The sequence below is a fragment of the Podarcis erhardii genome (assembly GCF_964252035.2).
Source record: "Podarcis erhardii genome assembly, chromosome: 17".
In the NCBI taxonomy this organism is placed as follows: domain Eukaryota; kingdom Metazoa; phylum Chordata; class Lepidosauria; order Squamata; family Lacertidae; genus Podarcis; species Podarcis erhardii.
Genome location: NC_138515.1, coordinates 22,663,747 through 22,687,811, shown reverse-complemented (window position 1 = coordinate 22,687,811; position 24,065 = coordinate 22,663,747). Strand labels below are relative to the sequence as shown.

The 24,065-nt window shown below is 43.8% G+C and overlaps 1 protein-coding gene across 2 annotated transcripts in view; it reads right to left on the bottom strand.

The window, feature by feature from the left end:
- PLPPR1 (phospholipid phosphatase related 1) overlaps positions 1–24,065 on the bottom strand; it is a 110,572-nt gene that overhangs the window by 37,532 nt on the left and 48,975 nt on the right. For both annotated transcript variants that reach the window (XM_081845501.1, XM_081845502.1), the window contains exon 2: positions 11,719–11,827. In XM_081845501.1, the coding sequence (XP_081701627.1) occupies positions 11,719–11,781 (63 nt within the window). In that variant the 5' untranslated portion in view covers positions 11,782–11,827. The remainder of the gene's footprint in view (positions 1–11,718; positions 11,828–24,065) is intronic.

Sequence of the window (24,065 nt, the reverse complement as noted above, 5' to 3'; positions counted from 1 at the left end):
ATTCTCCAAAATGAAGGAGCTTCTTTTTTGTCAGGTAACGTTAGAGCTACCTGGCTCAGTAACACACACACAGTGCGTGATTAGATGTTTATTTATCAAGCAAATAATCCAGTTTTATGATTTATTTGATGAACTGGAACAAAATGAAGAACGAGCCTCGGTTCACACCACCACCACCACAACAACAACAGAGACATGTTTGGCACGGGCAGGAGAAATGCTTGAACAGATATTGCAAAAGGAGATGAATTTAAAGAGGTGGGAACAAAAAGCAAAATGAATAGGTTCCTCCATGTGAATAAGAATGAAACGCAATGGCAGCAAATGGCATGGAGAGCCAGAGGTGGCTTCAGACGTTGCAAAACCAGGAAGAGTGTTTGATGCATGCTTTTCCTTTCATGTAGCTGGATGTGTGGGTTCTCAATTTACATGCTACATAGGGAACATGAAAAGAGGAATCATAGATCACAGGCACTTTTCTCTGATGCCAATCCTTTGTAAAGTCCAAAGCCACTCAGATATAGTACAGTGGTACCTCAGGTTACAGACACTTCAGGTTACAGACTCCACTAACCCAGAAATAGTACCTCAGGTTAAGAACTTTGCTTCAGGATGAGAAAAGAAATTGTGCAGCGGCGGCAGCGGGAGGCCCCATTAGCTAAAGTGGTACCTCAGGTTAAGAACAGTTTCAGGTTAAGAACGGACCTCCAGACGAATTAAGTTCTTAACCCGAGGTACCACTGTAAATAGTTAAGACTATCTCCTGTCAAATCAGGGGCAATGGGAGTAAGGCAGAAACAAAACTGAGAAAAACAATAAGCAAACTAAGCTGAGGATAAGAGGCAGCAATGGAAACAGTTTCCTTATTCAGAACAGGGAATAACATGGGCATAGCCGAGATTTATGTTATGGGGGTGGGGCAGAACATCCACCTGTCTTCATCCACTGTCTGGCTCTGTTTAGCAGATTCGGAATGAAATGTCTCAACAATAGTTGTTTTAAATTACTTTCTTTTGACCTCAAGGGCTCAGAAAAGTATCTCTCAGAAACTTCAGACTAGCAAGTTAAATCAAAAATTAACATCAGAGAGCACCTTTCCTGTGGTTAACAAATACGGTATATTTTGCAAAATTACAAAGAACACGCCTTTTTTCAATATCATTAAAAAAATTTAAAAATCCAGCCCCTGGGCCTTAGGTTGCCTGCCCCTGGTATAGACTGTGCATCTTCTGGGTGGACATTTACTCACAGTTGAACTGCATCATGGGTTTCATCCTTGCTATCACGTTCATTTCAACCCTGTGCTGTCTTGTTCATTTTGTTTCATACACGTTTGTTCCAGATATTGAGAAAACACAGCACAAACCACTGTCGCGGCACTAAAAAGAATGGAGCACTTCCTAAATGAATTTGCAGCAGATATAAAGCAGCCATGTAGATGGAACCTCACATTATTGCCCGGGTTCTGTTTTACATGGAATTCAGCAGCAAATCCTTTCAGACACGCCTTAAGACGGCAAAATATGAAGTATAGAAAAAACTCAACTGCAGCATTTCTCTGCAAAGCTTCCCCCTTAAATGAGAATCAATTTATCACATATTCACAGCAGCAACATTCTGGGAAGGAGAAATATTTCTCTGCCTAGCTTCTCAAAATTAAAGCTATATATTTTAGCAAGGAGGTCTACATGCAATGTCTCCGCAAGGTATTTTTATTTAAAACTCTAAATTAAAACCATACTTTCATGAGCCTCAAAGAGAAGAAAAAGAAAAAGAGAACACCCCCCCCACACCGCACTGACCTCAAAAACTGTTCTGTTATGTTGCTTAAATGTGGAAAACCCAGCACAAAATAATGTTGGGTGTATTTTTTTGCAGGAATAATGGCATTTGGGATTCTGGGTATAATTTTTGTCGTTCCATCTCAGAGGTTTGGAAACTGGCAGGTTATTAAGAAATTGGTACAAGGAAAGGCTAAAGCAGGAGTGGTGACAAAGCTCTGTCCCTCCCTTGTGTTGTTGGGTTCTCATCAGCTCCAGCCAGCATGACCAGTGGTCAACAATGATGGGAGTTAATATATTGAAGGCAACAGGTTCTGCAACCCTGAGTTGAAAGGTTTAGGGCAGGCCTATATAGGCAAACTCAGCCCTTCAGATGTTTTGGGACTACAACTCCCATCATCCCTAGCTAACAGTACTAGTGGTCAGGGATGATGGGAGTCATAGTCCCAAAACATCTGGAGGGCCGAGTTTGCCTATGCCTGGTTTAGGGCTTCTCAGTTGACAAAAAAGATGGGGAACGTGGATAGAGATTTTTTGGAGGGAAGAAAACCTCTTTCTTGCTCTTTCTTTCATAACACCAGAACATAAAGAGTCCCACAGCGAAGGACAAAAGAACATGGTTCAACACACAACATGGTTCAACACAGGATTAGCTCATGCAATTCACTGCTGTAAGATCTGTCAATGGTTTTGATGGTTTAAAAAGGTGATTAAAGACCGGCATATGGTCAGCTGCTGGGAGACAAACAATAGGAGTGCGTTGTTGCATTTATGCACTTGTTGTGGGCTTTCCCAGTACATTTAAAGGTAAAGGTAAAGGGACCCCTGACCGTTAGGTCCAGTCGTGACCAACTCTGGGGTTGCAGCGCTCATCTCGCTTTACTGCCAAGGGAGCCAGCGTACAGCTTCTGGGTCATGTGGCCAGCATGACTAAGCCACTTCTGGCGAACCAGAGCAGTGCACAGAAATGCCGTTTACCTTCCTGTGTGAGCGGTACTTGTTTATCTACTTGCACTTTGACGTGCTTTCAAACCACTAGGTTGGCAGGAGCAGGGACCGAGCAACGGGAGCTCACCCCGTCACAGGGATTCGAACCACCAACCTTCTGATCGGCAAGCCTTAGGCTCTGTGCTTTAGACCACAGCGCCACCCGCATCCCTCCCGGTACATTTGGCTGGCTGCAATTGGAGGCAAAATGATGGAGGAGATGGAGGCACTGTCTGATCTAGCAGGGCTTTCTTTATGGCTTTAAATGAAGCTAGAAAACAACCAAAGGACAAGATGAGATCAGAGCTGCAGATACATTGCAACTTTTTGTTGCAGGCTTGCACTTCCAAAATCCCAAGAAGGATTGCGTGGCAAGGTCCCAACCCACCCAACTTTGTAGTTGAGTAAGGCCACTTGACAACAGTATTTAAGGTTTTTTACCATCTAAGGCATTTTGCATGCTTTAATGATGCAGTCTACCCTACTTTACAGCTGTGATTCAATGAACTTCGCAATTGTCCTTTCCATTTGGCTCTGAAATCAGGTCAGGCTGCTTAAGCCTGAGTTCCTTTGCTGTGCACGCCAGTTTGAGCCCTGTGGCCAAATATTCTTCTCTGGCAGCCGCCTCCTTGAAACTCTGTCATTAAAACAAATGGGGCTAGTTTGCTTTGGCTTCACAACCTCCCCTCTGCCCTGCAATCCGCACACAGCTTATGGTGAAACATTGCCATTAAAAACTGGTGGAATGACACAAAAGCAAGTGAATCAGCCCATGGCTTTACATATACAGTGGTACCTTGGGTTAAGAACTTAATTCATTCTGGAGGTCCGTTCTTAACCTGAAACTGTTCTTAACCTGATGTCAGGTGCTGTTGTGGTTGCTCGTGAGTAACCAGGCAAGACTCCGACCTGTCTTTTACAGGCTTTATTTTGGTGCAAACTATTTACAGTGAAAAGCGTCATAAGTTCATGCCTGGCTCAATTGCTAGTAGAATCCGGGAGTGCTCTGTTTTTGTACCTCCCCCAACATAAAAGTCTCGTCACCCCCAGCCTTTTCCGCCCCTTCCTGCACCTCAGACTACGGTGCAGGATGGGCGATGGCAAGGGCGTGCTCCCCGCCTCTCCAGCAGGCTCGGTGTTAAGGCTCTTCCTAGCATCCTCTGGTCCTTGCACCTCTTCTCTGCTGGAAGTGGGGCCTTCCTCCTTGCTGGAAGAGGAACTGCTTCGCAAGATTTTCGGAGGCTCCCTGTAACACAACTGCCTTCCGCTCTCTCCCCTTTGAACCGCTGGCAGTTCCCTGACACCTGAGGTACCACTTTAGTACCACTTAACGGGGCCTCCTGCTGCCGTACAATTTCTGTTCTCATCCTGAAGCAAAGTTCTTAACCTGAGGTACTATTTCTGGGTTAGCAGAGTCTGTAACCTGAAGCGTCTGTAACCCGAGGTACCACTGTACAACCATCTTACAATTTTCAAATGCATTTTCTTCGCTCATTCGGAAATTAAGGATGGCCGGGGAAGGGGAGAAAATAAATTTTCAGCAACTTTCCCCACAAACTCCAATGGCCAAAATAAAAGATCTACATACACCTGACCGCTAGCATGTGAGTGAGAAAGCTAAACTATAAGTTTTCCCCAGTATATAGTTTTCCTTTTGAATGGGCTTTATGTATTGTTGTGACGTGGGGTTTGTGATTTCAGCTCTCTTGACATAATATGCTCTTTGACTCAATACACAACACCATAGGGGAGGCTGTTCATTCATGCTATGGCAGAACATTCCAGGGAATGTCTTTACCCAAGGGAAGCTCTGTTGATTGAGAAGACATTTAAGGAGCAGACATTGATGATGACCCAATCTGTCCAAATAAAAACAAACCCAAGCCATTTAAGACAGGTTTCCTCTGATGAAGCATGGTAAACATCCCAGAAGGACCAATTCAAATCCAGCACATTCTGCGCAACTGCTTGCTTCAGACACTTTGCTTGACAACACCATCATACTTTGATGCATTTCCCAGTATGTCACTCCGGTTTTAATTATCCTTCAAAATCTCCTAGTTTCTCTCGAGTGTGTTATAAATTGAGTTGTCAAGCAGGGTTTCCTTCCAGCTTGCGATACTCTTCTCCAGGCAATATCTCTATCTCAAAAAGAAGCCAATCTGATGAGGTAAGGTATTCTGAACTGCAGAGCTGCAGCATGGCTTAACTTTTAAGCCTTGGCAGTCTTCCCTGCCCCACGCCTTCTAATTTCCTCCATCGTCAGAGGAAAGAATGATAATATATGTACCATCTCATTAGTACCATCACAAATCACATGCCTTGGTGATTTGTCTGGTCATAGAGACTCATTTCTAGTACACTGATGCTGGAACACTCCTATGGTAAAATTGAATATATTAAAGATTACTGAATAATTTCAGAACTGCTTCAGGTTATGTGCACTCAACTGGTAAGCCATTGCAAAGGATTACACCTGGAAATGGGTATTTAATGGATTCATTAAAAAATTTCATTGGCTTTTGGAGTTGATGATATTGGGTGAGAACCATTGTGGTACAGTCGTACCTTGGTTGTTGAAGGCCTTGGTACTCGTCCGTTTTGGCTCCCGAACACTGCAAACCCAAAAGTGAGTGTTCCGGTTTGCGAAGGTTTTCTGGACGCCGAATGTCCGATGCAGCTTCTGATTGAGTGTAGGAAGCTCCTGCAGCCAATCGGAAGCCACGCCTTGGTTTTTCAACATTTTCGGAAGTTGAACGGACTTCCAGAATGGATTCCATTTGACAACCAAGGTACGACTGTATAAGCAAAGAGCTGTGTCAAGTACACATGCCAAAGATATAATGTCTCCAAACAAACGGACACATGAAAATTAACAGTTAACCAAAACCAGACAGCATTCCACACAAAAGCTCTTAAAGAACCAAAATGTGACATTATTCTTCAACTAACAAACATATTTTATATTGTTTCGATTGACTGACTGCATTTAATTACCGTATTTTTTGCACCATAACACTCACTTTTTTCCTCCTAGAAAGTAAGGTGAAATGTCTGTGCGTGTTATGGAGCGAATGCCTACGGATGGCGGGGGGATCTGCTGAAGTCATAAGCAGAGGATCCATGGTTCCCATTCCTTCCCTCCTCTGTGGCTCGCTTTGAAACAGCAAAGCGGGAGAAGAGCCGCTGAGTGGGATTTTTGCATTGGGCTACCTCAAACTCACTGTCAGATTACATGTCTGTGGCCATAGCATGAACCACAAAAATCATACATCCACTGTTTCGTTTAGAATTTTTTTTTCTTGTTTTCCTCCTCTAAAAACTATGTGCGTGTTATGGTCGGGTGCGTGTTATAGAGCGAAAAATACGGTACTTTACTGTATATTTTGTTTTAATACGCCATTTGCTGCTTTGGAGGCCTTTGGGCCAAAAAGCAGTACACAAATAAACAAATAAATGCTTATCAGTCAGGTCCACCTCTTACATGAAGACTGGAAGAGAACTGATATAACACCATTAAACAAATGTAAAAAATCCAGACCTGTCAAATTAATGTCTGTACGAGGTAAACAAAAGGAAAACACCATTTATGAAGCATACAGAAGAACAAGTCTCAGTGAGGGAAGAATCAGCATGGCTTCAGCTAGCTTGTCAAAATTGTTGAGGGTGAGATATCTATCTATAGAGGTTCTATAAATCAAAGATGTATTTAGAATCATAAAGTTGATAGTAATACAGAAAAAAGGAAAATAAATTAATCAAAAGTTTGCATTGCACCCACAAAGAAAGGCTTAAGAAATTGGGAGGTGGTTAGTTTATGGGGGAAATATTCCTAAAGTGGTGTGGAGGGGAGATTTATGATAAGAGATTTATAAAATTTTGTGTGACAAAATTGAATTAAGTTCCCAAGAAATAAAAGGCAGTACTTTTTATGAAATGCACAACTGCTGTTATTGCTGCAAAGTACAGTGATAGGTTTTTTTTAAAATGATGGCGGGCCTTTCTATGGCAGTCTTCTAAGTAAGGTCATAAGAGTTACTAGCCCATGAAATGCTTTACTAGTCTAGGGCTGGCAGAGAGGCGACAGACAGCTGTACTTTTCTGCTGGTTTCTATACTATGGACAGAGGAGAACAAAGCACTCTATTCCTCCTCCACCAGCCCAATCACTAGCCTGCATTCCATTCCCGGTCACCGTATGGTTACCAGGCTAGCACTTAAATAAAAGGCTGATCTGCGAGTGTTACTGTAACCATTATCCATCTATAAATAGTAGCCACAAGGGATACAGAGCTGGTAATTAAACTGGCTGGTTAGTTAAGCAAGCCAGCTTCATAAACCATAGTTTAAAGCTGGCTTGCTCTGAAACTGACAAGTTCGTTTTAAACCATGATCTCTGGTTCATATGTAAAAGAAAGCAAGAATGATGTGAATGTGAAACTAAAGGCTGCAGAAGTTCTTCTCACAACTGTGTGGGAAGAGGCATGCATTGCGCAAGTATCGCTAAAGCATGGTTTAATTCAGGGATGGGGAACATGTGGCCCTCCAGATGTTGCTGAACCACAACTCCCATCTTCCCTGACCACTGGCCATGCTGGCTGAGGCTCATGGGAGTTGGAGTCCAGCACCTTCTGGAGGATCATAGATTCTTCACCACTGCTTTAAACATCATGTATGGACACAGACATTAAGTTTCACAGTGGTAATTAGCCAGGACCGGCAGTATTCCTCTGACTGACAGATGCCACGAACTTTTCAGAGATCTCTGTCTGGTCAATGTTGGAAAGAAGACTGTGGCATAGATGAACCTTCGGTACGATCCCACAAGGCAATTTTCAGCTAAATACAATTCTTTGATCGCAGCGTCTTCAAAAATCTTCATTTTCTGAGTTCCTTAGGTACTGGTTTGATAAATGCTTGGGAACTATTTTAATGAGCCTCTGCTTCACCTTCTTGTCCAGTTTAAATAGGAAGCAGCTCTTCCAATTAAGGACCGAAACATTGATTTAACCTTTCTGCTGTTATAGATTATATGTCTCAGGCATCCTCTCTATTACTGAAAAGTTCACAATCCAGACGTAAAAAGGAATTTGTTAAAGCCAGTAGTACATCACAAGTTCTTACAGCACATAGCTCCAGGTCAGAATATGTAATAATATGTAACCCAGGAACTGAAAGTAGATGTGAATGATCTTGGGATGTAAAACTTGTCATATTACTGAGACAGAAAGGCATTATTATTATTATTATTATTATTATTATTATTATTATTATTATTTACTCTTAGTAATACTGTCATATTTTAATCAGGTGTATTGTCATGCAGCTGCATATTTGTTTCAGCAAGACTAGCTTCATTTTCAGATTGGAGCCCAATTTATGTAATCCTGTCCCAGGGGTCAACGAACACTTCTGTGATTCTGCCCACCTCTTCCTCCTGAACCGCTTACTGGTATGGGCATGGGTAGGTGCAGAGGAAAAGGTAAGTTTGTTTGGCCTTTTACGTGGGAGAGAGGGAGAATGCCCTGCACATCCTATCACTCTAGACAGCAATAAGGAAAAGGCAACACGCAGTAGGTGATCATGACAGCATGTCAGGGGCTGGACTGAGGAGGAATGGTGGAACTGCCCTCCCTTTCTGAACCTTCCCGAGAAGAGGAGGACAGTATAGATTTAGAACAGTGGTTTGCAGAAGGTGAGGGGGAGGCTGCAGAGGGGAGAAGCTGGGAAATATTGGGGGAGCAGCAGGAAAAAGAAGCACCAGGGAGAGACAGCTAACAGGCTCAGTGTCTCTTGAAAGCATTCCTGAACCCCCCTCTCCCAGAACCAGGCGTGCCTTGAGGGTAGTAGAACATAAAACTGAGAGGCAGAAAGCACACATCAGCCGGCACAGGAGTGACGTAGGATAGGAGGCGGTAAGAGGGTGGGACTTTACTTGGAGCAACGCCATTATCTACGAGAGACCGCATTCCTTCGTCTCTCTCTGTGAATACTGAATAAGCTACCGTATTTTTCACTCCATAAGACACACTTGACCATAAGACACACCTAGCATTCACTCCATAAGACACACACACACATTTCCCCTTACTTTTTAAGAGGGAAAAAGTGCATCTTATAGAGCGAAAAATACGGTACTTGGTAAGAACTCTTCTGGTTTTTCTGCTTCTTGACATCCCACCATGAGAGAGATAGGATTCAGTGAAGCCTTGACACAGCAGCAGTGGGCAGACCAACCCAATCCTCATGCCCAATCCTCTCACCTAATGTCATGCTTAAAACCCCCCAGCTCCGAATAGCAAGTTGCCCAGAAGAAGGTGCCAAAGTGCAAACAAAAATGGCAAAATTAGCTGAAAACAGGGAAGGGAAGTTGGGGCTGGCTCTCAACAAGAGCTCATCTTTATGGTCAGACTTCAAGTATACATTTCTATCATGTGGTGGGCAGCTAACTGCTCTTTTCATAGATCAACCCCCGGCTGCTTATTAGCAACAACAACCTTGCAGAGAGGAACAGGGAAATACTGACTGTAGCTCAGTGGTACAGTGCAGGCTTTGCATGCGAAAAGATCCCAGGTTCAAACCATGGTGTCTCTAAGTAGGGTTAAAGTAAAGGTAAAGGGACCCCTGGACATTAGGTCCAGTCGTGACCGACTCTGTGGTTGCGGCGCTCATCTTGCTTTATTGGCCGAGGGAGCCGGCGTACAGCTTCCAGGTCATGTGGCCAGCATGACAAAGCCATTTCTGGTGAACCAGAGCAGTGCACGGAAACGCCGTTTACCTTCCTGCCGGAGCGGTACCTATTTATCTACTTGCACTTTGAGGTGCTTTCTAACTGCTAGGTTGGCAGGAGCAGGGACCAAGCAATGGGAGCTCACCCCGTCACGGGGATTCAAACCGCTGATCTTCTGATCGGCAAGTCCTAAGCTCTCTGGTTTAACCCAGACCCCTCCCCAAAACCCTCGAGAGTTGCTGGCAATCATGTATATGTGAACAGTACTGTATCACTGTTCTAAAGGTTCCTCCAGACAACCAGTTCATTGAGCTTGCAGAAAGCTTATGGATGTGAGGTTATATCTGGTCTTTACTGAGGATTTGTGCTGATTTGTTTGCAGGATAGCTATATGACCATAACCGTTCATCCTGCATTTGTCCTGATTCACTTGCAGAGTGCTTTACACCCCTTCCTGCTATCCATTCGCTCATCCCACACCTTTCAGTTCATTCTCCATCACTTCTAAACCACAAAAACTCCAAATATATTTTTTTAATGTGCTAGAGCCACAGAGCAATTTAGCACCATTTAACTGCACAATCCCTCTCATAAAGCAGTAACAGTTTGGAAGCACATTGACCTGGTATAAGGTGGCTTCTGGTGTTACCATGGATGTAACTTTAACAAAATTGTAGAAATGTGTTTTTAAGAGAATCTATAAACAAGACTACTAGTGTGTGTGTGTGTGTGTGTGTGTGTGTGTGTGTGTGTGTACATACTTGCTTAAAGAAGCCACACACTTTCATTCTGCTCCTTAAATCAACTGTGAATGCTGGCTTTATTTGTAGCAAGCAGAAGGATATTCGGAACAGCAAACCATGCTCACATTTCCCCCAAATGCTGTTCCTTGATTTATTTTTATGTTCATGTCAGCCTTGACTACAGAAAGGCCAATTTATAGCTCTCTCACCTACACTTTCAGACAGACTCATCATTCACACATTAGAGGGCCAAAAAAGAGAAAGAAGTCTTCAGAGATAGTTGTGACTGGCTATAAATTAAAAGATCTTACTTCAGAGACATGGTGTATCTCTTTTGCTCCCTACAAAAATATTGATTGGGTGAAGGAATGATAGATTGATTTATTCCCTTGCCTGTTGCCTAGATTTGTGAAAGGAAGGAAAAACACCCTCAGGATTTCCTTGGAGACTGAGGCACAGTTCACACAAACAGCAGATAAAGAAACAAATTCATTCCTAGACTGTGTCACTTTGGATTTGGAACAAGGGGGATGGCACCGTCAAATGTTTCTGCATGAAAGGAAGTTATCCACACACAAAAATAATAATGTGTCAGGGAAAAGGCAAAGTTAAGAAGGTTCTTTCTCCCTGACGTGCTGTTTTTCCATGTGGAGGATATTATTATTATTATTATTATTATTATTATTATTATTATTATTATTTGCATTGCTCTTCAGCACAAACACGGAATCAGATGCATCTCTGAATTAATTTTGTCTGAATTAATTTTAAGAATTAATTTTAAGATGTATTTTAATTAATTAATGTCTGTTTTATGCATATTGTGTTGTTTTTATGATGTTAGCCGCTCTGAGACCGGCCTTGGTCGGTGAGGGCGGGATACAAATAAAATTTATCATCATCATCATCATCTCCTCTTGCAGACAATCAAAGCACTCTGTCTAACCCTCCATAATAATCTCCACCTTCTATACCATGTAACCCCCTCTGTTTAGGTAGTTTCAGACAAAGAGATAAAATCAAGTTTGAATCAATTGTATTTTTTTAAAAATCGTATGCATGAGGGTTTGTAACTCAAAATATAAATTTGACATGCCACGAAAATGGAAACAGTATGATCATATTTTCATAGGCCTAGCCATCTTAAGCCCTGTTAAAACAAGCAAATCAATACACTCTTGCAAGCTGACTCTATGCCTAGATAATAGGTCATAGGAGTTGTAAGGGACCCTGAGGATCATCTAGTCCAACCCCCTGCAATGCAGGAATAGGCAGCTGTCCCATACAGGGATTGAACCTGCAACCTTGGCATTATCAGCACCGTGCTCTAACCAACTGAGCTATCCATACAAGTCAATGTGTTCGGGATCACGGTCCCATCAACAAATGTAATGCATTTTCTCTCCAGGTCTAACCCAGCACGATGACATTAACATTTATCATCCCACCAGACCCAGAAGTCCCAAAGCTGCACTCACCTCGACGAAGATGAAGCATGGGATGATGGAGTAACTTCGCTGCGTGTTGTTCCCCAAAGCCATTTCTTATCACAGCCCTCGAGGCCAGAGCATCCGGAGTTCTTCAAGGCTGACGAAAAAGAAAAACCTGGATCACTTAAAAGGCTGGAGACTGGTCACTGATCGTTGTCAGAAGATTTATGCGCATTATGAGCGGGTCAGAAAACAGATGTAGAAGCACCAAGGGTTTCAGATAGGCACAAATGAATCTGCCTTTGAATAAGGTAATGGACCCCTGGACTGTTAAGTCCAGTCAAAGGTTGTGGTTGTGGTGCTCATCTTGCTTTCAGGCCGAGGGAGCTGGTGTTTGTCCACAGACAGCATTCCGGGTCATGTGGCCAGCATGTCTAAACTGCTTCTGGAGCAATGGGACACTGTGATGGAAACCAGAGAGCACGAAAACGCTGTTTACTTTCCTGCTGCAGTGGTACCTATTTATCTACTTGCGCTGGCGTGCTTTCAAACTGCTAGGTTGGCAGGAGCTGAGAAAGAACAACAGGAGCTCACCCCATCGCGGGGATTCAAACCACTGACCTTCTGTCCAGGGGTCCTTTACCTTTTTTTACCTTACCTCTATATCTCTGGTGTGTTTATGGCTCTAGATTGGACTTGGGCAGGGAATGGCTTCAGACAAAGGGCTGACATTTGTAAGTAGGGCACATGTCAACCTTAAACTATTATGAGTGTGGGTCTTAATGCTTAATTCTGGCCCACAGCTTCAAATAAATTATCTATGTGGGCAGTAACCTCCAGCACATCTCTGCTTATTAGAAGATGCTTTTGTTGTTGTTTTGCTCTTTGACTTTGCAACCACCATCCCTCCTCCTACTCTTATTCCCGGAGGAAATAAAAGCTTTTCAGAGCAAGAAGTTTGCTTCATGGTTCTCCTTCCTTAACTGCCTTTGTAGTTAATTTTCCATTCACAACGTCGTACAAATTCCACATCTCTGCCTCTTTTCCCAGGAGAGTGTCGACAGTAACCTCCACCCCTTGCTCTGTGCTTCAAGGGCTTTCAGGAGGCGTACACAGGGTAAATTAGGCAAGATAGGAGCTAGCTCATGCTAATGAATTCGCTGCCTTTGCATTATCAACCTGAGTTCCCTGATTTAGAGAGCTGGAGCACCTCACCAAACTAAGAGATTCTAATGTTAGTATTCTGAGAGTAGGGCTGACTATGCCTAGCAACACAGTGGTTGCTGTTCCTGGGGGGAAACAGAACTGAGCCACTGCAAATATTATCTGATCTTAACTTCAGGAACCTCTGAAAGACCAGAGCAAAACAGTTCAAGGTACTACAAGTTGAATAATTAAGAACAGTTTCAAGTTAAGAACGGACCTCCAGAACAAATTAAGTTCTTAACCCAAGGTACCACTGTACAGGGGCGGAGCATAGAAAACTTAGATCATTTTGAAATTCAAGATATATTATTAAGATAAAAACAAGATGAAGGATTTGCTGAAATACCTATCTGAACTAGAATATAAAGAGGGGAGGTGTGAGGAAGTCAAGGAAATAAGTTAAAGAAAGGAAAATATGTAAAGGTTTGACTTGTTCTTTTTTCTGTTTGACTTTTTTTCTGTTTTCATTCTTTTACTTTTTTCTGGATGTGATTTGCTTTTATGTACTGTTTTGTTTTCTTTTTTGATTCTTTTTGTAACCTTTAAAATTTGAATAAATATTATTTTAAAAAAAGAAAAGAAAAGAAACTGTTCTTAACCTGAGGGACCACTTTAGCTAATGGGGCCTCCCGCTCGCGCCATGCCACCACCGCACAATTTCTGTTCTCATCCTGAAGCAAAGTTCTTAACTCGAGGTACTATTTCTGGGTTATCGGAGTCTGTAACCTGAAGCATATGTAACCTGAAGCGTCTGTAACCCAAAGTACCACTGTACCTTCAATAGGTGGCTGACCAAGAGGAATGTGGGGCTCCTGTACCTTTAGCAGCTGATTGACAAAGATAAATGTAGCAAGTGAAGTCCCCACCACCGCTAAAGGGAAGTAAACTGATGAGGAAAGAGTCATGTGCTAAGGAGTACTGCAAAAAAAAAGGAAAAGAAACGAAGCTGGTAACCTTATCTGCATGTCAGTATAAAAGCCTTTGTGAATAGGTAGGTGTCCTTTGTGAGGAAGCGAAGTGCTTGTAAGCACAGTGCAAAATTTGTCAGGCACATTTTGCACCTGGCTAGATGCGGGTGGCGCTGTGGGTTAAACCACAGAGCCTAGGGCCTGCCGATCAGAAGGCCGGTGGTTCGAATCCCCACGATGGGGTGAGCTCCCATTGCTCGGTCCCTGCTCCTGCCAACCTAGCAGTTCAAAAGCACAAAGTGCAAGTAGATAAATAGGTACCACTCCAGCGGGAAGGTAAACGGCGTTTCCATGCGCTGCTCTGGTTCGCCAGAAGCGGCTTAGTCATGGTGGCCACATGACCTGGAAGCTGTACGGCCAATAAAGTGAGATGAGCGCCTCAACCCCAGAGTCGGTCATGACTGGACCTAATGGTCAGGGGTTCCTGTACCTTTACCTTTTATTGGCCACTTGCGACCAAGTGAAGATGGCCGGGCACCAAGATGGCCCCTAATGTCTCCACCTTCTGGAGGTGCATGCCTGGGGATCCTTGAATCTCGACTATTTTCACACACTAGCAACACATCCTGTTGAATTCTATCTGGTATATTTTACCTCGCACAATCATGGCAGTGTTGTTGAAAAAGATAATGTTCCAAAGTATCTTTACAGTTTTTAAAAAACCGCATGGGTGAAATAATTAACTTGTAACTGGCTATCAAAAAGGGGAATAAAGAGTGTTTTGTAGTTGAAAACCAAATTGCTGGGATCCACCAAGGAAATATTTTCCAAAAAATATGTCAGCTATAAAGGAGAAAAAGAAAAAAAGGACAAATTATTTTTGAGTTAGTGTCTAATGAAAATACTCATACATCCTCTTGTATGGAAGGGGGAGACTGCACTTGGCTCCTGCCCATGCACTTTCAATTAGCAATGTCTGCAGGTTTCTTTCCAACAAAAGGAGAATGGAAGTACTAAATTGGCTACTTCTAATTAGCCGCAGGGATATGTTTGCATCAAAGGCAATTTGCAGTATCTGAGTGACAGCAGCCCTCCCCAATAAAAGGCTGATTTGTAAGGGGGGGGGGGAGACCCTCAAGATACAGACACAAATGGCAGGGTGGATCAAAAATAAAATACAGACCTCCTTGACGGCAGGTTTATTGCTCTCTTAACAGCAGCCTGATACAAAGAAAGTGAGACAGTGACATTTTCTCCCACCCGAGTCCCTCCATAATGTTACTTGACTACAACTCCCATTATCCATTACAATAGGCAATACAGGCCAGGGTTGATGGGAGCTGGAGTTCAAAAACACCTGGACAACCACAAGTTTCCCATCAGTGTTGTAAAGCACCATGTGCCCTGATAGTGCAATATCAATGAAATATAACAACAGTGGCACAAGGAGCAAGATGGCCACAAAAGCAAGCAGCCTCTCCTTTCTTTTTTCCTTCCCTCTAAAAGGAAGCACCTTCAGTTTCCTTTCGCGCCACCAAATTGTTGTATTATCCCTAGGGGTTCCTCTCTCAGCAGCACCTAGCTAGTCTCTCCTATTAAAGTTAAACTGATGAGGCAGGCTATGTGCTAAGGATTTATCAGCACGATACAAAATCCACATTACTCTTCATCTCCCTCACCTACCAGCACTGCCCCACCAAGCATGGCAACCACAAAAGCGGCATCTGCAGGTTCATTATCCAAACCAAATATTTGGCAGTGCTTCCCCCAGAACAGAAGGTCTGCCTCAGGGTAGGTGAAGCTTCTCTGGGCTGTTCAGAGCAATCTCTCCTCTAACGGGTCACTGGCACTGAGCACCAGTTAAACTGTTTCACTGCTCTGCTAACTGCAAAGGAAGGAGGCCACAGGAAAAAAGAAACCCAGCCTCCAAAATGGCGATGCACTGAGTGATGGATGATGAATGGCAAGGCAACATTTGCTTGCATTTCACTAGGCTCGCTAATCCTAAACAAGCAGTTCAATAGCCAGTTGCTTGTACGGAACATGTTTTAGGGTAGTTTTATTCGGCATAAAACGTACGTCACATATATTTTGTGGAGGTTCACTGCGTATACTACCGTATTTTTCGCCCCATAGAACGCACTTTTCCCCCTCCAAAAACGAAGGGGAAATCTGGGTGCGTCCTATGGGGTTCCCCGCAGGGCTCCCCACGCTGCGGATAGCAGCCTGCCGCCTGAGGCAGACATCGGCCAGCCCCACAAGCTCGGGGAACAGCAGGGAGGCGCAGCGCCGTTCCCCAACCTGGTTCGGTTTCCCCGACCTGCTTTTGGGGGGGGGGGAAATAAAGGAAAATTTTTTTTCCTTTATTCCCCCCCCCAAAAAAAAACTAGGTGCGTCCTATGGGACGGAGCGTCCTATGGGACGAAAAATACGGTAATCTACAGGTTCCACGGCCAGATTTAGGTTTGCTGCGGCCCTAAGCTACTGAAGGTAATGGGGCCCTTTATATGTCCAGCTGTCCTTTGTCAACAACAAATTGTCACTGTTTTTTGTGTTGAATATGTGCTATATGGTAATTTATTAACCTAATAAGTATCTAAATCCATTTGCACATAGCAAACTATTTTACTCAAGTAATTGTTGAAATGAAATACAATTGAAAATGTACATCCAGGTTTTTTTGCCTTAATTTTTTTGGGGGGGCCCCAAGAGGGCGGGGCCCTAAGCTATAGCTTGTTTAGCTTATACGTAAATCTGACACTGATAGGTTCTATAACGCCCCCCAGACAAACAACATGGCTGCTCAAACTTTCACTATATACCTTTGAACAAGGGAAAATATCTCGTCTGCTCATAATTCAGGAGATATAGTTGAAAACATACAGGTAGTGTCTGGAAGCAGTTCCATTGCACAGAAAAGGAAGGATTCTAGTACAGTGGCAGAACAGATGACTTGCATTTAAGAAGTCATAAGTTCAGTCCCTATCATCTCCAGAGAGGGCGGGGAAGCCCTGTCTGAAAACCAGGAGACAGAGCTATTGTTGGTGTAAGCCAGCCTTCTGCAAGCTGGTTCTCTCCAGATGTTTTTGACTACAACTCCCATCATCCCCTGAGCATTGATGATGATGGCTGGGGCTGATGGGAGTTGTAGCCCAAACTTCTGGAGTACATCAGGTTAGGGAAGGCAGGAGTAGGAGATACTCAATGGCATGCACTTGACTTTCCCAGTACAGTGGTGCCCCGCAAGACGAACGCCTCACAAGACGGAAAACCCGCTAGACGAAAGGGTTTTCCGTTTTGGAGGTGCTTCGCAAAACGAATTTCCTATGGGCTTGCTTCGCAAGATGAAAATGTCTTGCGAGTTCCTGCGGGTTTTTTTCCCTCCCCCCCCCTTTTTCTAAGCCGCTAAGCCGCTTATCTGCTTATCCGCTAAGCCGATAAGCCGCTAAAAGCCGCTAAAAGCCGCTAATAGCGCTAATCCACTAAGCCGTCAATGGGCTTGCTTCGCAAGACGAAAAAACCGCTAGACGAAGAGAATCGCGGAACGGATTAATTTCGTCTTGCGAGGCACCACTGTACAACCAGGCAAACAAACTAATGCCCTTCCCAAATACAGTGGTACCTCAGGTTAAGAACTTAATTCGTTTTGGAGGTCCATTCTTAACCTGAAATTGTTCTTAACCTGAGGTACCACTTTAGCTAATGGGGCCTCTCGCTGCCGGAGCACGATTTATGTTCTCATCCTGAAGCAAAGTTCTTAACCTGCGGTACTATTTCTGGGTTAGTGGGTTCTGTAACCTGAAGCGTCTGTAACCCGAGGTACCACTGTAACACCTAGTCAAAAAGGCAGCAGACACCTCCCAAAATACCTCCCAAAACTAAGACAAAAACCTAAATAAGATGGTTTTGAGCCCAAAGCCACAATGTTGGAGAGCCCAGCATGATTGCCCATATTATTCACTTTAAGAATATTCATATCTGATGGCATTGTTTTACCACCACCCCAACCCCACGAAGCATGTTTCTGTCCCCCATGGAAAAAGAGAAAATGCAGCACACACTAAATAAATGATGCCAACGAAATTGATGCATGTTTGAAAGATGGGAATAGGAGTAAAAACTAGAAGAGTGCAGAAGTGGGAAGCATTCATGGTAATAAGAAAGGAAGGGCATTCGCAAGCACCTCTTAACTCCCTTGAAGACAGCAACAGCTGTGTACCCCACCTGTGATAATGTCTCTGAATTGTCCTATCCCCTTTCACAGTTTTTAAACTGGTGGAGAAAAATGCGGGAGATCCCTTCAACACACTAGTTTTTACTATTCAGATCTCTGAAATGCTGGCTGGCATTCCTGGTGAGGCTGCATGCAGCATCTATTCAGGCCACTGAAGAGTTTGTTCTTCCCAGCTCTGTGTGAAGGAGGGAGTCATCGATAAACACAGCGTGTTTACCCATCTGTCTGTCACACTCCCTGACCCAAAAGTCAGTCGCTCATTAGCTTGCTATGATTCCGAGTCGCCTTCGAGAACCACTGCTGGTAGCCTGTTGACCCATGCACAAAGAGCCCTGGGCCCATCTGCTCCACCATTTGGAGAATTACGGATTTGACTCCCAGCTCGGGTCTGTCACATAAATGCGACCGTGGAGTTCCACTCAAGAAGCCGGCAGTTAATAGAAACACTGTCTTAATCCTATAAGTACTCCAAATACCATCCCCCTTTCAGACACTCGCAAAACCTCAGGAAACATTTAAAAAATGCTCTTCATTTGTCCTCTTGCTCAGATCACAGAAGAGTCGGCTGAGAATACTGATTATTCCTTCTTTCTTTCAAGTGCTGGTACACCTACTGGCTGCTCAGGGCTGCTGTATTCTCTTACTAGTACCAATACAAATGAGCTATCTTGAGACGGCAATTGCTACTTTGGATTTACACCAGGGTTGATTGAGAAAAAGGCTCCTGCTCCATGTGACTCACTCATTACGTCTGTAATGTAAGGTGGCTTCCAAAGAGATCACATATTATCCCAGATAAAGAAGGGTTTTAGTTACCCTACGGCATAATAATGGAGAAGGTAAAGAGAACCTTCTTATTAGGTCCAGTCGCGGACGACTCTGGGGTTGCTGCGCTCATCTCACTTTATGGGCTGAGGGAGCCGGCGTACAGCTTCCGGGTCATGTGGCCAGCATGACTAAGCTGCTTCTGGCGAACCAAAGGAGTGCACGGAAACACCATTTACCTTCCCGCTGGAGTGGTACCTATTTATCTACCTGCACTTTGACGTGCATTCAAACTGCTAGGTTGGCAGAAGCAGGGACCGAGCAATGGGAGCTCACCCCGTCGTGGGGATTCGAACTGCCGACCTTCTGATCAGCAAGTCCTAGGCTCTGTGGTTTAACCCACAGCGCCACCTGCGTCCCTAATAATGGAGAAGCTGAAGCTCAACTCCTCAGTTACTCCTTGATCACAGAGTGACCATTGCAGCTGCCTGCCATAAGGGAACACAATGGACAGAAATACAAATTAATGCTAAGCGGCGTCACTAAGCAAGCAATTTTTGCTACAATCATAACATGCCTCCTCCTCAAAGTTGCATTGCATATTTATGAAAGGTTTGTTAATGTTTTGCTCAGCTCTGGGGCCTGAGTACACAAGCAGTCCCTTCACTCGAGCAAACTTTGACTTGGAACCAGGTCAAGGATATGGGTGGCCGTACACAAACCCAGAGCTAGAACAGGATTTCAGAGCTGAAACAGGAGTATAATCTGTCAGAATCTACTGATCTGTTGACCAGACAAAGGCATAAGATGGGGATGGGGATGAGGGAAGCTGTGCCCATCCACACTGAGACATTGCACTGGCCACAGCACTTGGTTCAGACCCTGATAAGGCACTTCAGTGATGGGATGATAATGATGCAATGTGGAAGCATGCAGAAAAATATGGAAAACCCTCCCCACCCATCTCCCAGCAGCTATAGCACTATAAGTGGTACATCTGGAAGGGCTCTTGGTGATGAGCGTCAAGCAAATTTGCAAATACAAGTTCAGACATGCACACACACACACACACACACACACACACACGGGCTGGAATGATCTGGGGGAACCAACAAGGGCAAAGGATATACACAAGAACAGCTATGGAAAATAAGTCCCAAGCAGCGTTAGAAACTCAGATATATAAGATGCACCCTAAATAGCTCCTTAAACCAAGGTTGCAGTTGCCAAAACGGAATGTCTAGTTGCCACCTTTAGGTAAGACAGCTCTCAAGACTTATTTTTCAAATGATGGACTGACTGTGGTCGATTCCTAGTTAAGCATCTGGCTAGTTCAGATGACAACCTTGAGCTTAGGTCTTTAAGACAGGCTTCCTCAACCTCGGCCCTCCAGATGTTTTTGGCCTACAACTCCCATGATCCCTAGCTAGCAGGACCAGTGGTCAGGGATGATGGGACTTGTAGTCTCAAAACATCTGGAGGGCCGAGGTTGAAGTAGCCTGGGTTAAGGGCTTTGAGAACTTAAAAGAAGAAAAGTCACTTAACCCAGGGACAGTCCATATATATATATATATTGATATCTATCATCTATCTATCTATCTATCTATCTATCTATCTATCTATCTATCATCTATCTATCTATCTATCTATCTATCTATCTATCTATCGTCTATCTATCCATCTACCTACCTATCTATTGGCCTATTCCAACCTCTATTTCTTAATTATGACTCCTGCTCCTGCACAGGCTGCACAGAAAAAAACTTTTTGGTTCCTGAAATTCATTCTGATTGTGCAGATAAAATTTAACTGACAGAATTCTACAGGATGTGGCATTTGTGTGTGAAACAGTCCAGATCCAACGATCCTCAAACGGTGGAGATGTCAGGCACCATGCTGATGCCCCGGCATCTTCACTTGGTCACAAATGGTTAAAAGCCAGGTGCAAAATGTGCCCAGCACCTGGCTAATTTCGAACACAGGTCCCAAGTTACTACAGAACACGAGGACCATAATCAAAATGTCATGATATAGCCCCAACCTGACTCAGAAGCAAGGGTCATCGAGTTCAACACTAGTTACTTCTAAGCATTTATAGTCAGGTTTGCAGTTTTAGGCTGTATAGTAAGAAGACGTCAATCCTCTTCAGAGTTGCTTTTGCTTCTTTCTGTCTCCCTTGCCTACTTCTCTGAACAACATGAACCAAGCAAATCAAACAGATGGCTTTCTTGAAACCCGAAAAGCTCAATGTGTGGGTTTCCATCGTATTATATTAAAATACACACACACAAACATCACACGTTACCAATTCATATATATCCTAATCATTCTAATGGTTACTCTGCAATCAGCTAATAATAATAATAATAATAATAAATTTTATTTATATCCCGCCCTCCCCAGCCGAAGCCGGGCTCAGGGCGGGTTAAAACTGCTTAACCCAACCTCACGAACTGGCTGCTGTATTTAAGCGAGACAACCTTGGTTAAAATAGGCTGCATCTGGATTACATTGCTTTTAGATTAACTTTAAATGAGAATAAATGTATTGCATTTAAATAATCTAATAACAAAGGGATCCCATCAAAGGGACTTAATTAAGTATGTGTTTAAGGACACGGCAGGATCACGGCTAATGGGCTCAATTGTCTCGCATGATCAAGCCCTCTGAAATTCAATTCCCTGTCTCTGAAATGGGGCAAAGTTACCCCTCACTGCTTTTACTGTGACACTGAGATAGACAAGATAGATATCTGCATAGACAGACAGACAGACAAAGACAGACCTGTGACTATTCGTCAGCACATGCTATCCTGAAAACCACTAAAGCAAACATCTGTTGGGAACATGAAAGAAGTAATTTGGTATGCATGGAGCTAGGAAGTCAAAGTTACCACTCACACCTGTAAAACTCAAATATCTGGACTAATGAAGATCCTTTATGAAAGTCTCCTAGGAGAGCTGAGTGCTGCAAGACAAACATCTGCCTCCGCTAGGAATGCTTCCCCAATAGGATTTACTTGCTGCTTCTGTTGGCAGTGCCCTAAAAAAGGCAAGTGCTCCAATTGGAGAATTGCCTTGACCAAAGGCATCATGGAGTTTGAAGAAACACAAACTCAGGACGAAAGGGAGAAATGTGATAAGAGGAAGGCATGTTTGGCAAATCCTCACCGTGATCAGTTCCCACCCGGAAACCTATGTCCCCACTGTGGAAGGATGTGTGGATCCAGAATTGACCTCTACAGTCACCTACGGACACATTGTTAAGACCATATTCATGGAAGACAATCTTACTTGGCTACGAGTGATCGCCAAAGAAGGAAGAATAAAAAAAGGTGAATGACAATCAGAAGAATTCCAAAATAGAGGAGGGAAAGAGCAATATTCCTTGTGAATTACCAGCTTAAATGCAACCCTATAGTGAAAGCAAAACATGGTACTATTGTACCAAATACACAGAATGACACTGGGAGTTGAAGGTAGTGATGGGCAAAATTAGATCAGGATCTACCTACTTTTCTCTGGGTAATTTGCAACAGATCAGCAATGGGTCTCTAACTCCCTGTTGTTCAATTACGAAAGAACAAAATTGACTTTCACAACCTAAATTAGCTTGCTGAAATGAAGTCAGGAGTTGACTATGGTGGGAAATGGCTGTGAGCCTGATACAAAAAAAAAAAAAAAAAGCTCTTTGGCTTATGATGTGCTCCAAGGCGGTTTGTTGGGTTTTGTTTTACTTCTTCTATGAGATGCCTTTTGCATCTGTCTCTTGTTGGCAGACTTTAAGGTTCTGGTAAAAGGCAAAGTGAATTGGACAAAGTTTGTCTATGCTGATCTACAGCCAACTGTTGCAAAAACATGGACCTTCACAGGTGTGTCATTCAAGTCCTGCTTCCCAGTTAACTGAATGACAGAAAGTGACAGAGTTGGAAAGCTCTTGACTTCTAGCTAGCTATTGCAGAGATGGTGAGCCTGTGGCCCTTCAGATGCTATTGGACAACATCTCCTATCATCCCTGACCTATCATCCCATGCTGGCTGGGAATGAGGAGTATGGCATCCAGCTACATCTGAAGGACCACAGATTTCCCACCACCTGTCTTTTGACAAATTAAATCAGAGATTGAGGAGGAGGTGGCAGAAATGCCGAGTGATTCAGCATCTCCAGCCCAGCCAGATGAAAGGGAGAGGGCTTCTTCTTTATACGATGTTCTGATTGAGCCTCGGGTCAAAATGACCCAGACAACTGGTGCCTGAAATACAAGAGAACCAGAGATGATTATATGTAAGTGCCGCATGAAGCCTTAGCGTACTTTTTCTATGAAAACAGCTGCCTTCGAATTGTGATCAGTGGTGTGGTTAAGAAACAGATTCAATACTGGGCATCAGCAGAAATAGCTTGCCACCTACCTGCACTCTCATCTAGCCCAGGGCTGTCTGCTCTACCATGACCGGAAGCAGCCCTCCAGGAACTCAGACAGAGATCTTCCCCCTTACCTGCTACCTGATCTTTTCCATGGCTGGATTCTGGGACTGTCTAATCCAGGCATAGGCAAACTCGGCCCTCCAGATGTTTTGGGACTACAACTCCCATCATCCCTAGCTAACAGGGCCAGTGGTCAGAGATGATGGGAGTTGTAGTCCCAAAACATCTGGAGGGCCGAGTTTGCCTGTGCCTGGTCTAATCTGTGGGTTGCCTTCTGATTGAATTTCACTTTGATTCTGATTTGATTTTAGGATGTATTTTAATTGATTGCCTGGTTTTATGTTAATATGTTATATATTTGATGTTAGCCGTTCTGAGACCGGTTATGTCAGGGGAGGGCGGGGTATAAATAAAATGTATTATTATTATTATTATTAATTAGATGCTATGCATGTGCTCTGCCACAGAACCACGGAGGCACCATTGGAGCTGGTCTCCAGCTGGACATGGCACATAAACACCATCTATCTGTATGTCAAGGAGCCAGGTCGACCACAGGGCATGCACACACATGGCAGGCAGGGAATGCAATTAGCTCTTTACTAACAGAAAACAACACTCTGGTTCACCTTAATCCAGCTAAGACATTGCTGAGACTGAGCTCTGCCCTTCCTCCTCTAGTCTTGATCCCTCCCAAGAAGAAGATGGCTATGTTGAGAGGGTGAGCTCCTCATCTGGGCCTGTCTGGCCTGTTGCTCAGCAATGTGTAGGAGGTGTTCAGAGGGGGAGGTGAGCCAGCAGGGCTGGGACTGTCCTGCTGCGGTGTAGAAGGGAAAACCTCTGACTCCTCTCTGTCTG